The following is an 18,773-nucleotide window of genomic DNA, read 5'->3' as shown; positions in this document are numbered from 1 at the left end:
CAGCCAGAATATGGGTATTTCTATAGTAAACTAACTTTGATTCCTGAAGGTTTATATCAGAACTGGTGTGGCTAGATTATGTAGTAGTTTTTTTTTTTTAAGTTTATTTATTTATTATGTATACAGTGTTCTGCCTGCATGTATACATGCAGGCCAGAAGAGGGCACCAGATCTCATTACAGATGGTTGTGAGCCACCATGTGGTTGCTGGGAATTGAACTCAGGACCTCTGGAAGAACAGCCAGTGCTCTTAACTGTTGAGCCATCTCTCCAGCCCCCTAGGTAGTAGTTCTAATTTTAATTTTGAGGGGAATCTTTATACTGATTACCCCCCTCTTTTTTTTTTTTTTCCGGAGACAGGGTTTCTCTATGTAGTTTTGATGCCTGTCCTGGATCTCGCCCTGTAGACCAGGTGGGCCTGGAACTCACAGAGATTCCCCTTGCTCTGCTTCCCAAGTGCTGGGATTAAAGGCATTCGCCACCACCACCCGGCTATACTGATTTCTGTCTATACTGATTTCCATAGTGAATGGGTTAATAATTTACATTCCCATCAGCAGAATTTCACTTCTCCCTAGTGTGACTACTATTTTAAATTCCACGGGTGGTCCACATATTTTTATTGAACGGTGTTACTCTAGAAGTCTAAAGATTAGAAAAAATGGGAATGGGGGGGGGTGTTGTTTGGTTGGCTTTGTTGTTTTGATACAGGGTCTCATTATGTAGCCCAGGCTGGCCTTGAATTCAAGATCCTCCTGCCTTAGCCTCTCAAATGCTGGAGTTATGAGAGCGTGCCTCTTTGGCCCAGGGAAAGGAAGGGGAGGCCTAAGGAGGCTGTAAATTAATCGCATTTAACAAAAAGTAACACAGAGTCCAGGTGGTTGCTCCAGGATGTCTGTCATTTGCAAGGTGTCAAATACACTTAAAGTCAAGTCTCCTGGACCCAGACCAAGAATCTACCTTTGGTCTGTCAAAGGCATGAAGGGCGAGTGGTCTAGATCCTGGGCTTGAGGCTGCCACCCGGGTGCAGAGAGAGCTCTGAGGGTCCGGGAGCACCATTAACCCGATTACAAGCACTCCTAACAAGTGGAAGCAAAGCCTCCCCAGTTTCCCCTTCCAAGGCAGCCTGCTTTAGAAAAAGGATTAAGCATCAAACTGGTGCTATTTCGTCAAAACAATAGTTTCCTGAGAAATCTTCAAGAATATCGGAAATGGTTGGAAAATGTTTAAGCAGCAGCCAGACTGCGGGACTTTTCGCAGCTACTGGAATTCTATTGGGACCCTTTGAGCTCTGACATCTTTTCAGCAATCTTCGATCTTTGACAGCTTCACTACCTCGGCAGTTTCCGGAATTGTTCGGCATAGACTCGAGAATGTCGCTCTCTGGCGGCGAGATTCGGAACCGGGGTATGTGAGTTAGCGCGCGCAGACGCAGTTGAGTACCGGCGGCGGTTCGGACCGGATGTGGTTGCACCTGAGGTCACTTCCGGCGGGTGACGGTGCGGACGGGTCAGGAGCGTAGAGGCGGCGGCAAAATGGCGGCGCCTGAGGAGCAGGATCTAACTCAGGAGCAGACCGAGAAGCTGCTGCAGTTTCAGGTAGCAGCGAGTTCTCGGTGCAGCAGAGGCCGCCGCGGGATGGGGAGTGGGGCCCTAGAGGAGCGCAAAATCTTCCTCAGGTTGGGGTTGGGCCCCTTTTCAGACCGGCAGGCGGCCCCCTCCCCCCGACGCCAACTGCCCGGATTTCCCCGGCCCCCAACCTCTGTCGGTGCCCAGCCTTCCAGCCACTGCTGCCAGCCGGGCTCGACCACTGTGCGTCAGCTGCCTTAGTTTCCCTTAGCGGCGCGGGTCCGCAATCCTTGCCAGCCTGGTTAACCCGCCAGACCCTCTCCGCCCATCGACTGTTGATGTGCTAGAGAGACTAAGTCCCCATCGCAGAGTCGGCTCGCGGGTCCTGACCGCGACCACCATCCCGTGCTGCTCACAGACGTTTGCTGAGGGGCTCTTGTCACTAGTCTTGTGTTGAGGGCTGTAGTAGGGAAGGACGCACCTACACACAGACCTGGCACCTGCCCTAGAAATGTGGGCGGACGCCACATGCGGAAAATAATGCAACATTAAGTACCATCGATGGCGTCTGACTGGATTTGTTACCTTCGGCTTTCTCCTGAACTGCTGACTATGCTTGAGGAGGGTGGCAACTTGCAGGACTCGGCCTCCTATTAGTGGATGTTAAACAAAATAAAGGGGCGGGGGTGGGGGTGGGCTCTAAACACTTAACCGAGGTGGAGGAGGCCACCGTGGTGGTAACCATGGCATTATTAGCCAATTGCCTTAGTTCTTAAATGCATGACTTCAAAATGTCTGTTCCCTTGAGGATGTTTTGGAGGTAAACTACAGTTTATGGATGTTACAAGGTATTAAAAAGACTTTGTAAACAGTAAAATGTGCCTGAACAGTTGCTGCTATCAATGAACATTTAACTTCAGGTAGAACTAAAGTTAATAGAACTCGTTTCCTTAGAGGAAATGTGCTAACTATTCATTTTGAGTAGTTTTTTTTTTTTTTAAATGAAAAATCTTAGTGACAGACACTGCTTGTTAGACTACCGCCCACTAAATATTTGTGATGTTGTGAGAACGTCACTAACGTTTAGCATGGTACCTTGTTTAACACACAGCCCTATGGCGTTTGTACTGTGACAATCCCTGTCTCATACATGGATGAGGATTATTAAGAAGTAGCACCAGTGGGTGTGGCCCGAGACTGTAATCTCCGGGTACAGGAGGTGGAAGCAGGGGGATTCCGAGTTTGAGGCCAGCCTTTTCCAAACAAAAGGAACAAACAGATTGCTTAGGGCACACAGCTAATAAATGGTGGTGTCACATAAGCACAGTCTTCTCTGGGCCTTTGGTGGGCTTTTGGTGTCTCTGCTATATGGTCTGTGTTAAGAGTGTATAGTTAAGAGTGGGCAGTAACTGCTGTGATGTTTAGTGTGTGTGTGTGTGTGTGTGTTTAAGCAGTGTGCTGGGCGTGTATAAATGGTAAAATACTATCATAGACTTAGTTGCTATTTGAGTGGAGTTTATAATAGAGAAATTAATGATACCAGATTAGAAATAAAGAAGAGACAGCCTTCAGTTCTTTGTAGACCACTACTTTCAGGGTTTTATTTAACTTGCACAGACTACACTTTACAACTCTTAGGGTAAGCCACTTGTGAAATGAGGTATGAGTTGTAAATTGTGGTGACTTAGAAATACATGTGTGAATATATGGCAATGTTTGTGAGACAAAGTGCTTAAGGAACTCCTGGTCTTCAGTGACATCGTCAGAAGAGAGGTGGCTAGCAGCTTAATAGTAGTGTAGTAAGATGAATTAAGGTCATGTCAGGATTTATGAAATTGAATTTATTAAGAAAATGCATTTTGTATTTTTGTGTTCTGTAAGCAAGTGTGGATCAGATTTATCATCTCAGACTGCTGCTAAATATTGCTTGACATTTACAAATGTCAAGCATTATAACCTTAAACTAATTTAGAAGACTGTAAAGGGTTAACTGCCATTCTATTACTGAAGAAAACAGGTATGAGAGGTCAGATAATGCAAAACAGTGCCTTGCATATATCTAGAAATCCACATTCATAAGTATCATGTTCATATCCTGATGTTGAAGCCAGGGTACATAACATGAATCATAGGAGTGCCTAGAAAGCTCCCTGGGGCGTGTGTCTGTGTGTGTCTGTATGTCTTTGTCTTTGCTATTGGAGTTTAGGGAAGAGTAAACTTACTGATGTTGAAGGGGGAAGGAAGAATGGCTTAGAAGTTAATATTTGTTACCTACTGTGCCTTATGGTGATGTATAACCGTTATGCTTAATCCACACAGTTACCTCATAAATACAAATGGTGTTCTGCCTTCTATCATTATCTGGTAAAGAAACAGGTTTGTTGATTTATTTGCTCAAGTAGTGGAATTCCAGAGGCTCTAGCTCTGGACTGAACGGTCGAGCTCTTAGTGCAATGCCTTTCAGTTTTGAAGGAGGAATAGAATTTCAGCAGATGGTGGGCAGGAGGATGTTCCAAGCTGAGAAAACGGGCTTCTCACATGGAGATGGGCAAGTGTGGCTGTGTCGGGACCGACCGAGAGCCAAACTTTGAAGACCTAGCAGTGCTGTGCTCAAGTCTGTGGTGGAGGCAGTCATGAGAGTGTTTTTAACCAGGGAGTAACAACACTGGGTTTGGGGTTTGCTTCTCTAGCAATAGGGGTCGTGTGCTTAGTATCTCCACGGGTATCAGAATAGAACAGGGTGGCACTGCTGACGGCTAGTTCTCAGTGTGTCCACATCTCACGGATCACCATTGAGCAGGCATGGTGGTTCACACCTGTAATCCCAGTGCTAGTACTTGAGAGGCTAAGAGGATTTCTACAGGCTGGGCAGTGGTGGCACACACCTTCAGTCCCAGCACTGGGGAGGCAGAGGCAAGCGAATCTCTAAAGCCAGCCTGGTCTACAGAGCTGGTTCCAGGACAGTCAGGGATACACAGAAAAACCCTGTCTCAAAAAGCCAAAAGGAAAAAAAAAGAGGATTACTATAGGTTCAGGGCCAGCCTGGACTACATAGTGAATTTTAGGTTACCATTCAAGGTGAGGTCTCAAAGAGCTTAAATAAATGAATTAGTAAAAGTTAAAGCATTTCAGGAAATCTGAGATTTCTTATGTTTCTTTTTGTGACATATGACTGGGTTAGATTTTTCTTTGTTTGTTTGTTTGTTTGTTTGTTTGTTTTGAGACAGGTTCTCTATGTAGCACTGGCTGTCCTGGTACTATGTAGACCAGGCTGGCCTCAAACTCAGATCCTGGTGCCTCTGCCTCCTGAGTGCTGGCATTAAAGGTGTGGGCCACCTTGCCTGGTCTATACAATGTATCTTGATTATATTCATCCCCACTTCTCTCCTCTCCTCAACCAGACATCTCCCAACACATTCCCTTCCCACCTTGATGTCTTTTTGGTAATCGACTAAGTTTATTATTGCTGCCTGCTGTACTGTTAGCCTGTCTGAGCTTGATTTTGTGCAGGTGGTCTTGAAGTGAGTTCATGAGTGAAAGGGCCGTGTCCTATCTAGAGGACAGCACTCTTCAGCTCTTCACAGTCTTACTGTTCCTTCTGCAGTGTCCCCTGAGCTTGGTGGGAGGAAAGGAGTTGATAGGAATGTCCTGTTTAGAGTTGAGCACTCAATAGTCAATTATTCTCAGCCCTTTGACAGTTATGGGTCTCTGTATTAACTGCTGCCCATTTCAGAAAGAAGCTTCCCGGCCAAGGCTGAGAGTTGCACTAATCTATGGATATAAACATAAACATTTAGGACAGCATGCCGTTCAGCAGAACAACAATACTAAATTCCCTGCTAGAGCCAATGATCGGAACCGGGCTTTGACCAGTCTTATAGTACCAGGCATGACTTTACTCCTGTGGAGTAGGTCTCAAATCTAGTTAGGAAGTAGTTGGTTACCTTTAAACAATCAAGCCTCTATTGCATCAGTGGTCATACCTGGCCTGGCAAATTAGTATTTTAGCACATAAAGTTCAGCACTGAGTTAAGACCACCCCCCAGTGACCTGCATAGCATCTTCTGGCACTGTGGACGCTAGCCAGTAAGGAGGGTGTTTTCTAACCAAGTTCCAGTTTTATTTCTCTGTGTCCTTTAATCAAAGTGTGCTGTGGATTCAACAGTAGGATCTTACCACCTAGTTATGATGGGCAACAAAAAACTGCCTGCAGCTCCAGTTCCAGGGATCTGGCGCCTCTGTTGTGAGCTGCCTGAGGTGTTGCTGGGAACTGAATTTTGGGTCTCTGCAAGAGAGGAACCATCTCTTCTGTTCCCCTCCCCCTTTAATTTTATTTTTTTAGTTTGCTTACAAACTAGTGAGTTTCCATAAGGGTTTTTCATGCATCCTTAGTTTTGTTTAACCCACCTTTACCTCACTCTTACCTCTCTGTTTTCTTCCTTTTGGGGCAGGTCTCACAATATAGTCCAGATGATCTTTGAACTCAAAATTGTCCTGCAGGCAGAGCTGATATTCTAGGCATGCACCACCACCACATTTGACTTGTTCGGTTGGTTTGTTTTTTGTTTTGTTTTATTTAGGTTTTCGTTTTTCAAGACAGAGTTTCTCTGTGTTGCCCTGTCTGTCCTGGAACTCACTCTATAGACCAGTCTGGCCTCAAACTCAGAAAGATCCACCTGCCTCTGTCTCCCTGAGTGCTGGGATTAAAGGCATAAACTTTTTGTTTTTGAGACTGGGTCTCATTATATAGCCCTGTCTGGTACTCAAGCTGACCTTGAACTTGGAGCCATCTGTCTGCCTCTGCCTTCCAAACTTGACTTATTGTTACTTTAAAAAACAAACAAACAACAAAAAAAAACCCTACCAAACAATGTATAGACTATCCTAGACAATATGTCATCAAATAAACATTGGGATTGTTGTGTATCTTTATGTACTTTTTCCTTCTATATGTACAAATGCTTAATTTAGAAGACCTCTTACCTTAATCTTCACGTCACTGAGTATAAGAGATAGCCTCTATTTTCTAAGATCTAGTTTTTATCTATTTTTTAAGAATGTTTTTTAGATCTTTTTAAATTTCTCTTTATGTGTTTGAGTGTTTTGCTCACATGCATGTCTGATTCGTGTGTCTTGGAACTGGAGTGATAGATAGTTGTGGATGCTTCGAATCAAGTCCAGGTTTTCTGCAAGAACAAGTGCTCCTAACAGCTAAGCCACCTCTCTAGCCCCTGGTGGGCTTTGTTTATTTATTTATTTTTTCTTCTATTTGTGTGCGTGTATGTGTCTGGGCACTTTTACTTTTGTACATGTGTGTGGGTGTGCGTGTAGAGGTCTGAGACTGATACTGGGAATCATGGTCAGTTGCTCTTCTACCTTACCATTGTTGCAGGTCTCTCAGTAAAACCATGAGGCTGGTCTTGCTAGCTTGCTTGCTCTGGGAGTCCTCATCTATGCTTTCCGGGGCTAGGATTACAAGTGGCCTCTGTGTCCACCTGGCATTTACATGGGTTTTGAGGATCCAGACCTCACTTGGGCGGCAGTGCTTCAACTGTGACACTGTCTCCCAAGCTCAAGTGTGGTTTTTCAAATGTGCTCCCTTATTTCTCTTTGTAGCCTTCATTATTGTTATTTATGCCGTGATATGTAATGGAGATCACAGGATAACTTTTTCTCCTACCCTTACGTGGGTTTCAGGGTTAAACATCAGGCTTATGTGGCAGGAACCTTAGCCCACTGAAATACATGTAGCCCATTCCTTGAATTGTGCTGTTGACAAGAGTCAACATTTATATTTGCTCTGAACCACTGTGTACTGATGTTTGTCATAGAAATTTAATTAAATATTATATGAACGAGTAAAATACTTACAAAAACTGTTTTGCTTCTATGAAATTAGCTTAAATGCTTTGGAAAGGTTCTAAGGGGATAAGTTATTGGGGAAAATTGGTGTTCAGTTAGTCTTAGATAAGCTAACTAAATGACTTGAAGAAAGTGCCTGAGATAAGGGATTATACACTTCTTGATTGGCAGGTGTTTAAGGTTGCATTCTCCTTAAAATAAATACAATGTGCTTTTGCTAGAAAAATCCAAGCATTCCAGTGGGCTTGTTCCTGTTCATCAGAAGATTGCTGCCTGGATGTGTGTGCTTGTTAAGATGAAGTACAACAATGTATGGGATGCTTAATTCCTTCAGTGGGCTTTCAGTTAATTGACTGGTTATAGTTCCCATTCTCATTGGGCAAAAGAATGTCTTTCTCTTACAGGGACATGTGTGTACTGTGAAAGGCAGCAGTGTGTAAATGCTTGCTTGTGAAGACTGATTCTGGAATAAGGCTGCCTGGATTCGAATTCTGCCTTCTCCAGTTACTAACTTTCAGCTCTGGGCAAGTTATCATTTAATTTGTCTCTGTGGCATAGTTTCTTTGTGGACTAATAATATTATCCATCTCACAAGGTTGCTTTGCTGTTTAAATGTTAATATAGCTGAAGTATTGGCAAATATTAAATATCCAAATGTTAAGCATTATTTTTAATTAATTAATCAACTTGAGACAATGTCTCCCCATGTTACAGAGTAAGTGGCTGACCTGGATCTTGCTATGTATACCAGGCTGGCCTGGACTTACGAGGAGCCACCTGCCACTACCTCCCAGTGCAGTGTGTACCACCATGACGTTTTTGGACAAATATGTTTTCTTTCTTTTTTCTTTCTTTTTTTGTTTGGTTTGGTTTGGTTACCACAAATAATGCTGCAGTGTATATCCTTGTACATAGAGACTTATCCCATTCTCAGTAAACTCAGCTCTGGTTGTAGGCACTGGATACAGTAGTATACTCAGCACAGGTCTTACACTGATGAAACTCCCATTCTAGTAGGGAGAGACAGGCTGAAGTCAGCAAATGAAACATGACGGTCATTGGGTGTTTAGCATGCTGGAGAAGTTCGGGAGTTTAGAGGAAGGGCTTTCACTTAAGGGAATTTCTCTCTTGGGTAAAAGTTTCTAGATTGTGAAGGGCTTTGTAGTTATTGTGTGATGAGAACTGTGATTTCACCCCAGAAATGAATAGCTTATCTGTCCAGAGGTGAGTGGAGGAGTTATAGGCAGGTGACCATTAGTATCTGATGTGAATTGGTTTCAAGAGTTCCCACTGGTACCAAATTCTAAAGATGCTCAGATTCCTTATATAAAATGTTTGCATTTGTATATAATCTAAATACATCTTCCTGTATGCTTTATAATATAATAATAAGTGTTACCGAAATAGTTGTATTGTTAAAGAAATAATGAGCCAAAAATGTTTACATGTACATGTTTGGTATAGTTTTTCTTTTTTGTGGGGGCCGCAGGGTTAGGGGTTAGCCCAGTGCCTCACATCTGATTACACCTTGAGATTTAAAAGTGGCCGGGTGGTGGTGGCGCACGCCTTTAATCCCAGCACTCAGGAGACCGAGCCAGGCGGATCTCTGTGAGTTCGAGGCCAGCCTAGTCTATAGAGTGAGATCCAGGACAGGCACCAAAACGACATAGAGAAACCTTGTCTCAAAAAACAAAAGTGTAATCTGATATTGTTTGAACATTATTGAATTTACTTTGACCAAGGTTCCAAATAAACAAATAAGTTCTGTTGTTGGTTAATTGAGGTTTGACCTGGAAGTCTAGCTCTGTTCCCGAACTCTCCTGTCACTGGCATCACCTTTTTGGCTCCTGTTAATTTGTTTTAAACTGCTGACAGTAGGGTTGTTAGAAATAACTATGTGGCAGGTTTGGGTTTTGGTGCTTTGGGTGGTGTTTTTTTCCTCCTACCAGGGAACGAACCAGGGGCTTCCCGCTGTGTCGGGCAAGTGCTCCTACTAGTAAAGTTCCTTATCACCTCTTCCTGAAGGTGGACTCGTAAGGAGAGGATAACAAAGATGACAGTTGTCTCATTTCCACATCCACAGGGTAGAGAAAATGTGGGAGGAAGGCTCCAAGGAGGGGGTGTCCTCAGGGAAAAGGAAAGTTTCAGTTAGACCAGGGAAGTGAAGGATGTTGCCGTTCTAGAGGCTGAGAATCCACCTCGTATTGGTACATTTTGTTCTCCTATGACAGAACACCCAAGATGGGTAATTTATAAGGAACAAAGATTTGTTTCTTCCAGTCCTAGGGGCTGAGAAGTCCAAGTTTGAAAGATCTGTACTGTCAAGAGCCTGTGCATTTCGTTACTCTATGGCATACCGTGGAAGGATAAGAGAACATGAAAGAAACACCCCCGTAATCTCAGTACTTGGGAGGTGAAGGTAAGAAGATGAGTTCAAGGCCAGCCTCTTGTGCTAAGCAAGTTCAAGGGCTGGGCTCCTTAAGACGTAGTCAGTTTTGAAGATGGATCCTAAGTTTCAGTGAGGCCTCAGGATGTTGGAGATGGCAGTACTGTGGGACATCTGCCAAGGAAAGCTGCAGGAAGAGTGGGGCCTCTCAATGAGGGGCCAGGCCCAAATGAGGGGCCGTGTGTGTTGCAGCTGCAGAACTAGAGAGGTGGGTATGTCCAGACCCATTGGAGCCCAGACCAAGAGACCCAGATCCTAGACACAGAGATGCAGGATTTGTTTGGATCTTGCTTTGGTCTAATAATTTTTTCTTGTGACTCCATTTTCCCTTTTTGAATGAATGAATTTTTTTTTTTTTTTTTGTGCCATTGTATATTGGAAATACAACTTTTCTTTTTTTTAGTGTGTGGTGACTCACAGTTAAGAGATTGTCTGGGGACTGGAGAGATGGCTCAGTGATGTAAGAGCACTGACTGCTCTTCCAGAAGACCCAGGTTCAATTCCCAGCACCCACATGGCAGCTCACAACTATCTGTAACTCCAGTTCTAGGGGACCTGACACCCTCACACAGACATATGTGCAGGCAAAACACCAATGCACACAATATAAAAATAAATAAATTTTAAAAAAGAGAGAGAGATTGCCTGGTGTCTCACAATAGAATTTGGATTCTTGTTTTTTGAACAGTGTTAAAACTGTTAAGATTTGAAGGATTTTTTGTTTGTTGTTTTTTGTTTGTTTGTTTTGGGTTGTTTTTGTTTTTCAAGACAGAGTTTCTCTGTGTAAAAGCCCTGGCTTTCCTCCAATTCACTTTGTAGATCAGGGTAACCTCAAGACTCACAGAGATTCACATGTGTCTGCCTCCTGAATGCTGGGATTAAAGGTGTGCGCCACCACTCCCAGCTGAGTTGGAAGGCTTTTACAGCTGAGTTAAATTCATTATGTAATTTAAAAAAATATTTTAGTTATATGGGTATTTTGCCTGCATGTATGTCTGTATACCATGTGTGTACCTGGTGCCCTTGGAGGACCAAAGAGGGCATTGGCTCCTCTGGAAACTAGAGTTACAGATGATTGAGAGCTGCTATGTGTATGCTGGTAATGGAGCTCAGGTCCTCTGCAAGAGCAGTAAGTGCTTTTAACTGTTGAGCCATCTCTCCAGCCTCCTGAGTGTATTTTGCATTAGAGGTGAACGTGAAACTGTAGGGACTTAAGTGGAATGTTATTATTTAAAGTGATGTGTTTGGATGAACTTGTAGGTCTTACTGTTTATTAGGAGTTTGACTAGATTTGGGATCACCTAGGAAACAAACCTCCAAGGTGTGTCTATGAGGCTGTTTCTGAGAAGGAAAGGCTCATAGAATGGGTCCCAGTCTGAATGAAAAGAGAGAGGAAGCCAGCTACGCATCAGTTGGTCTCTCTCTTGACTGCAAATGCAGTGTGACTTCTTTGCCATGATGGACTGTGTCCCCTCAAACTGTTAGCAACATTAAACTCCTCCCTAGTTTTTGTCTGGTGTTTGGTCACAGCAACAAGAAGGTAAATAACACAAATGTGTACCTGATCTTTTTCACATGTATAGCATTAAACCCAATTTTAGGATTGAAAGTATTCATTATTAAATGTTAATGTTTTGGATCTGGAGAGATAGCTTAGTGGTTAAGAACACTGGTGCCTTCCAGAGGACCTGGGTTTAATTTCCAGCTCCCATAAGGTACCTTACAACCATCTGTAACCGTAGTCCCTAGAGATTTGAAACCCTCTTACTGCCTTTGTGGGCACTGCATAGACATGGTGCACAGGCAAGCGTGCAGGCAAAACGCCTGTATACTTAAAAAATAAAGATTAAATTTTTCCCCAAATTGTTTTTGTTTGTTTGTTTGTTTTTGTTTTTTGTTTTTGCTCCCGCTTAAAATTTAAAAGCTTATTTTGAACCGTATAGAAGCATATTTTTGCAGAAGGGGAGGTTGAAAGTAGGGAAAGCTGGCTCTGGGAATACTTTTGATTCTGAGCAGAAGACTCATATTTAAGGCTGGGTGGCGGCAGTGCATACCTTTAATCCCAGCACTCGGGAGGCAGAGCCAGGCAGATCTCTGTGAGTTCGAGGCCAGCCTGGTCTACAAAGCGAGATCCAGGACAGGCACTAAAAGTACACAGAGAAACCCTGTCTCAAAAAACAAAAAACAAAAAGACTCACCTTTAGAGGACTGTGGCCAAGGTCACAGTGCTTTTGCTCTTCATTTTGGTGAACTACCTCCAATGAAAGGACACCAGAGTAGGAGTTAAGGGAAACATGATTTCATTTGACTTTCCCCAAAGTTTACTGTAGTGCTTGACATTTTAAGCAAGTTCAGGTTCATCTCCCAACACTTAACAAATGCCTTTATGATACACCTTGTCGTCATTGTTGAACTGCTGAGATGATCTAAAACTCTGAACCTAAAAAGGATGCCTACGATTACCAGTCTAGTGAGTGGTGAAGTGACGGGAAGAGTGGAGGACTCCAGCGTCCCCAGCTTTCTCAATGAGTTCAACTTATTCCACCTAGTTTTAAGAGTGGTGTGGATTTATTTCTGGAAACATGCGTGCATGCATGTGTGTGAGCGTGTAAGCAAGGTATACATGCTAAGTAAACACTCTAATGAGCAATACTCCTAGTATTCATTTAGTATTGTTTTTATTTTATGCTTATTGATGTTTTGCCTGCATGTATGTCTATGTGAGGGTGTCAGAAGCCCTGGAACTGGAGTTACAGACAGGTGTGAGCTGCCATGTAGGTGCTGGGAATTGAACCTGGGTCCTCTGGAAGAGCAGACTGTGCTCTCAACTGCTGAGCCATCTCTTCAACCCCCTCATGTAACATTTTTAAGTAGATTTAAATATTTGTCTGTGAAACATTTGGATACAATGAAATACAAAATATTTAAGAAACCACTAGAATACATATAGTTGTCTCTTGATTGACATTTGGCATTTGACTTAACATCTAAAGGCCTAACCAGTGATTTCCAATCTGATTCTTAGAAAAAGAAACAAACAAACAAACAAACAAACAAAAACTTCAAGGACTGTTAATGGTGGTTTTTTGTTTTGTTTTGTTTTGGCTTTTTATTTTTTTTATTTTTTATTTTGAGATACAGTCTCACTGTATTACCATAGCTGGTCTAGAATTCAAAAAAATCTGCCTGCCTGTCTCCTGAGCTCTGAGATTAAAGGTGTGTGCCATCATGACTAGCTAATAGTGTTCTTAAAAAAGATTTTTCAGCTGGACTGTAGTGGCAAAAGCCTTTAGTTCCAACACTGAGGAGACAGAGGCAGGTGGATCTCTGAGTTCAAGGCCAGCCTGGTCTACAGAGCAAGTTCCAGGACAGCCAGAGCTACACAGAGAAACCCTGTCTCTGAAAAAAAAAAAAAACTAAAACAAAACCAAAGAAGTGCGGTGGTTGCGGTGGCAGTGGTGGATTTTCCCCTATGTAAAGTTGTAGGTTAAATTTTCTTTCTTTTTAAAAACAGGACCTTTCAAATTTCAAAGCGTTTTAAAATACTTTATTTCTGAAGCCAAGATGGGCTAGTCTCTGTGAGTTTGAGGCCAGTCTGGTTTACAAAGGGAGCTCCAGGCCAGCCAAAGTCACCTGGAGAGAGAAGCTGTAAGCTTGCAGCGTTTTCTCCTTAATAGTTTTAAACCTGTTTTATGTGTATGAATGTTTTGACTGAATGTTTGTGTGAGCCATATGTGTGCCTTGTGCCTACATAGATCAGAAGAAGGCATTGAATCCTCTGGAACGGAAGTTCTGGTTGTTGTCATCCACCATGTAGCTTTGCACCTGTCCTGGAACTCACTCTGTAGCCCAGGCTGTCCTTGAACTCATGAAGATCCACCTGCCTCTGCCTCCCAAGTGCTAGGATTAAAGACGTGCGCCACCACTGCCCGGCTAAGAACAGGTGTTCTTAATTGCTGAGCCAACTGTCCAGCCCCACATTTTCTAGTCTTAGTTGATTGCAAACCATTTGGTGTTTGAGTAAAATTATATAAACATATTTGTTGATATGGGCATAAAGAAGAAAAAATTTTTTCTTTTGTTTTTTTTTCTCTCTCTCCTCTTTCTTTATCTCTTTTTTTTTTTCTTTTTCTTCAAGGTTGGTTTCTTTTGTAGCCCTGGCTTGTTCTATAGAACAAGCTGGCCTTGAACTCAGAGATCCACCTCCCTCTGCCTGTGCTGAGATTAAAGGCATGCACCACCATCCAGCCAAATTATCGTATTTTCAATAAACATTCAAATTTTCTGAGTTAAGAATTGGGAGCTTGTTTTCAAACATGAGTATCAAATAATAGGAGGCATTGCTGCTTAAGAGAACCTGGACTTTGGAAGTTGTTACTGGCCAGGCAGTGTAACCTTTGGATACTTAGCTTTCCTTTTTTGTTTGTTTGTTTGTTTGTTTTTGTTTTTGAGACAGGGTTTCTCTGTGAAAAACAGACTTGGCTTTCCTGAAACTCACTCTGTAGACCAGCCTGGCCTCGAACTCACAGAGTTCAGCCTGTCTCTGCCTCTTGAGTGCTGGGATTAAAGGTGTGCGTCACCACCGCCTGGCGGCTTTCTTGTTGTTAAAAATGAGGGTTTTACACACACAGTTGCTTATTACTCAGTGTAGGTGTTTAGGGTGGGAACTGATGAGAATTAAGTGTAAACAGTGAAGGTCTCTAAGAGCTTGAGTTGGAGCTCAAAGCCTGGTAGTCATCACTTTCTGAATGGACTTTAAATTCCATTTTTCTCCTGAGTTAGCAAACCTGCCCTCCCTGTCTGGTGGGAAGGAGAAAACAAAGGTTACAGGGTTGTTGTTTTTTTTTTTTTAATTGTTGTTGTTGTTTGTTTGTTTTGTTTGCCAAGTTTTACTCTGGGAATAACTTAAAATATAAACCTCAGCAAGCCAATTGGAGCATAGAGCACTTAGGTGTCTACCGAGTGTGTTATTACAAACACTTGAGATGTGGAAAGTGAGACACTTAGGAAAGGCAGGTGAGTATACCCTGGTTTCCCAATCCATATCCAAATAGTTCATTATGACACCTGGTTAAATTGTTACACACCCAGCCTGTTGTGATTTCCTCCCTGAGTTATACTCTCCTAAGAGCTAGATCAGCAATCATAATAATTCAGTACTTATTTTTCAAGTGATCAGCATCCCTTTAACTTCTGAGTAGATGGAAGTTAGAACAGGGTTAGATGGAGGAAAGTACTTCACACACTCTCCTAATATCCCTCTACATAGTACTTGAGATGGATTGGAACTCCAGGATATTTTGGTTCCCAACAATAAATATTGCCCATCTTTCTCTGATGTTGTCATCACTTATACTTTTGTGTAAATTACTGTATCTGAATGCAGCTCCTAAATCATCGGGAGGTCAATTCATGGCAGGGAATTCTGTCCGAGAAGTGGAGGAATAAGACAGACTCAGATGGGCCTGCCTGAGGGTGTGTGGCAACAGTTTTCAACATTTGCCTTATGGCAAGAGATTAGAGGGAAAAGGAGCCTTAGGTGAATTTAGCCTTTGTTCCGATTGCTCCTGTTCTTTCTGTGTTGTCTCAAGTCCCATCTGATGTCAGTAAGTCTGCATGTAAGCAAACCAGTTCACTGACTTCATACGCAGATCTTAACTCATGGTGGGCGTGACCTGATGGTAATATTTTTCTCATAGAATCACTCAACATTTTGAAGATAGCCAAAATAGTTTCTGACACAGTAGAAACAAAACTAATAAGGATGATGCGTAAGAAACGAGGAAGAAGTCTGGCAGTGGTGGTGCATGCCTTTAATCCTAGCACTCCATTTCAAAAAACCAAAACCAAACAAACAAATTGAGTGGCCTCTAAGGAAAATACCTAGGATCATTCTATGGCCCCCACAGGCATGCACGCGCACATGTGTATACACACACACACACACACACACACACACACACACACACACCTGCCTACATGTAAGCAGAGAGAGAATGAGAATGGGGGGAAAAGCTGTCAGGGTAGAATAAGAGTCATTAATTTTCTTTTTTTTTTTTTCTTAGTTATTTTTTGGTTTTGTTTGGTTTTGGGGTTTTTTGTTTGTTTTTTGTTTTTTGTTTTTTGAGACAGGGTTTCTCTTTGTAACCCTGGCTGCCCTGGAACTCGCTCTGTAGATCAGGCTGGCCTCAAACTCAGAGATTCTGCCTCTTAAGTGCTGGGATCAAAAGTGTGCACCACCATTGCCTGGCGTTTGTTTGTTTGTTTGTTTGTTTGTGACAGGGTTTCTCTGTCTCTAGTCCTGGCTGGCCTGGAACTCAGAGATCTGCCTGCCTCTGCCCCCTGCCCCCACTGCCGCCGCCACCAGGCGAAGTCACTCATTCCCTAGTGTATGATAAGGCGTGACACTGGCAAGCAGGGCTAAAGATATGCTGAGCCTATGTGAGACCCTGGATTCAACCCCCTAACACTCTAAAAGAAATTGATTTAAAAAAAAAAAAAAAGGATAGGCTGGGCTGGAGGAATGGTTCAATGGTTAAGGGCACTTGCTTCTCTTCCAGAAAACCTGAGTTTGGTTCCTAGCACCCATGTTAGGAAGCTCACAGCCATTTGTAACCGCCTTCCAGGGAATCGGACACCTCTTCTGTTCATCACACAAATAGCATATATATACAGATAAACATGCACAGAAGCAAAAATCTTTTTTTTAAAGACAAAATTATGATCTGTTGACTTCAAATAAATTTACTGTGAAAAGAACTGAAAATCTCTGAGGTTATTGAGTCTAACGTTACTTATTTCTGTTTTACTTCTTTTTGACTGTCAACTTGATGAGATTTAGAATCACCGTGGAAACAGATTTCTGGGCTTGTCTGTGAGGATTTATCTAGATTAGGTTAATTGAGATGGGAAAGCCTGCCCTGAAAGTGAGCAGCACCATTTCCTGAGCTGGGGTACTGGGATGGATAAAGAGGAGGATAGGTGAGCGTAAGTGCTCACCCTCTCCGCTTCCTGGTAGTGAGTGCCATGTGACCAGCTGCTTGACAGTCCTGCCCCCTGCACTTCCCTGCCATGGTGGACTGCACCGTCAAGCCGTGAGACACAATGTATCCCTCCTTCCTTAAGTTGCATGATAGCTAAACATATTTCTGCTGAGAAAGCACATGGGGTATTAAAGCCAGTGGAGTCTGTTCTGGGAAACTCCCCTCCCCTCTGGCATTAGAAAATACATGTTGACACTAGATGGGAATAAGGTAGCTTTTGACTTACACTGGCAACCAGCTTGGACAGTGTAACTGAGGTCGTTTTTATGACAGCTTTATACTGGCTTTGGCAGTGTCTTTCAAGGTTTTAAAATGTGCATATTCCTAAGGGGAAAAAAATGAAAATGCTCAAGGTCTGGTTCTCAACCTTCCTAATCCTGCAGCCCTTTAATATGGTTCTTCGTGTTGTGGGAATCCCCAACCATAAAGTTGTTTTTGTTGCTACTTCATAACTGTGATTTTGCTACTGTTAGGAATTACAATGTAAATATTGTGTTTTCTGATGGTCTTAGGCAACTCTTTGTGAAAGGATCATTCGACCCCCAAAGGGGTCCTCTTAACCCACAGGTTAAGAGCTGATGATGAGGATGTTTGTGACCAGATCTCACAGTGTAGCTAAAGTTGTCCTGGAATTCTCCCAGTAGCCTAGACTGGCCCTGGATTTGTCCAGAGAGAATACTGAATACTGTTTTGTTGTTGTTTGGTTTGGTTTGTTTGTTTGTTTTTCCTCCCTGAAGCAGGTCTGTGTCCTGGAACTTGCTCTGTAGACCAGCCTGGCATTGAATTCACAGAAATCCACCTGCCTTTGCCTCTCAAGTGCTGAGATCAAAGGTGTGCACCACTGTACTACCTTCAGAGAATCTGATTAAACTGCTTAGAGTGGGAGGTCTAGGCATATGTAGATGATTTTAAGTCTTCTTAAGTGTTGGGAGTGAGGTTCAGTGGTGCGGCCTTGTTTCTTGAGTTCATTCCCCAGCATAAGACGAAAAGTGCTTCCTTTTTTTTTTTTTTTTTTTTTATGTGTAGCTGGAGTTTTCCTGCCTGGCCCACCTCAGGACAAATCTCTCTCACCTGCCAGACCCACAGCCGCTCAGACCCGACCAAGTAAACACAGAGACTTATATTGGTTACAAACTGTATGGCTGTGGCAGGCTTCTTGCTAACTGTTCTTACAGCTTAAATTAATCCATTTCTATAAATCTATACCTTGCCACGTGGCTTGTGGCTTACCGGTACTTTACATCTTCCTTGTCCTGATGGTGGCTGGCAGTGTCTCTCTCACCCAGCTTCCTGTTCTCTCAATTCTCCTCTCTGTTAGTCCCACCTATACTTCCTGCCTGGCCACTGGCTAATCAGTGATTTATTTATTGACCAATCAGCAACACATTTGACATACAGACCATCCCACAGCATTTATGTGTGTTGGTGTTTTGCCTGCATGCATGTATGTGTGAGGGTGTCAGATCCCCTGGAACTGGAGTTACAGACATATGGGTGCTGGGAATTGAACCCGGGTCTTCTGGAAAAACAGCCAATGCTCTTAACCTCTGAACCATCTCTTCAGCCCCTCAAAAAGGATTCTTAGAGGTGGGTAATACTGAGAAACACTGTCCTTAGATGACCCTGCTGCCTGCTTCTGTTTGCCAGCTTGAAAGCTCATCCTAGGATGATCCAGGGTCTTGTGCATGCTAAGGTAGTACTCTACCACTGACCTACATTGCCTGCCTTTTACTTTTAAAATAATTTTTCATTTTAGAATACATTTAAATTTACACGAAATTACACTGATAATACATAAAATTCCCGTGTTCCCTACGCTCAGTGTTTCCTGTTTAACAGTCTTAATTAGTATAT

General features: G+C 42.9%; 1 protein-coding gene across 3 annotated transcripts in view; it reads left to right on the top strand.

Moving 5' to 3' along the window:
• Positions 1-1,474: 1,474 nt before the first annotated feature.
• Positions 1,475-18,773, top strand: part of Faf2 (Fas associated factor family member 2) — a 42,210-nt gene continuing 24,911 nt past the window's right edge. For 2 of the 3 annotated variants that reach the window (XM_059262913.1, XM_059262912.1), the window contains exon 1: positions 1,475-1,598. In XM_059262913.1, the coding sequence (XP_059118896.1) occupies positions 1,536-1,598 (63 nt within the window). In that variant the 5' untranslated portion in view covers positions 1,475-1,535. Of the gene's footprint in view, positions 1,599-9,710; positions 9,850-18,773 lie in introns of all 3 variants that reach the window. The other variant, XM_059262914.1, reaches the window with a different exon arrangement.

This window comes from Peromyscus eremicus, chromosome 5 (genome assembly GCF_949786415.1).
Source record: "Peromyscus eremicus chromosome 5, PerEre_H2_v1, whole genome shotgun sequence".
NCBI lineage: Eukaryota > Metazoa > Chordata > Mammalia > Rodentia > Cricetidae > Peromyscus > Peromyscus eremicus.
Note: the sequence above shows the minus strand (reverse complement) of the source record. Positions and strands in the feature narration are given on the sequence as shown.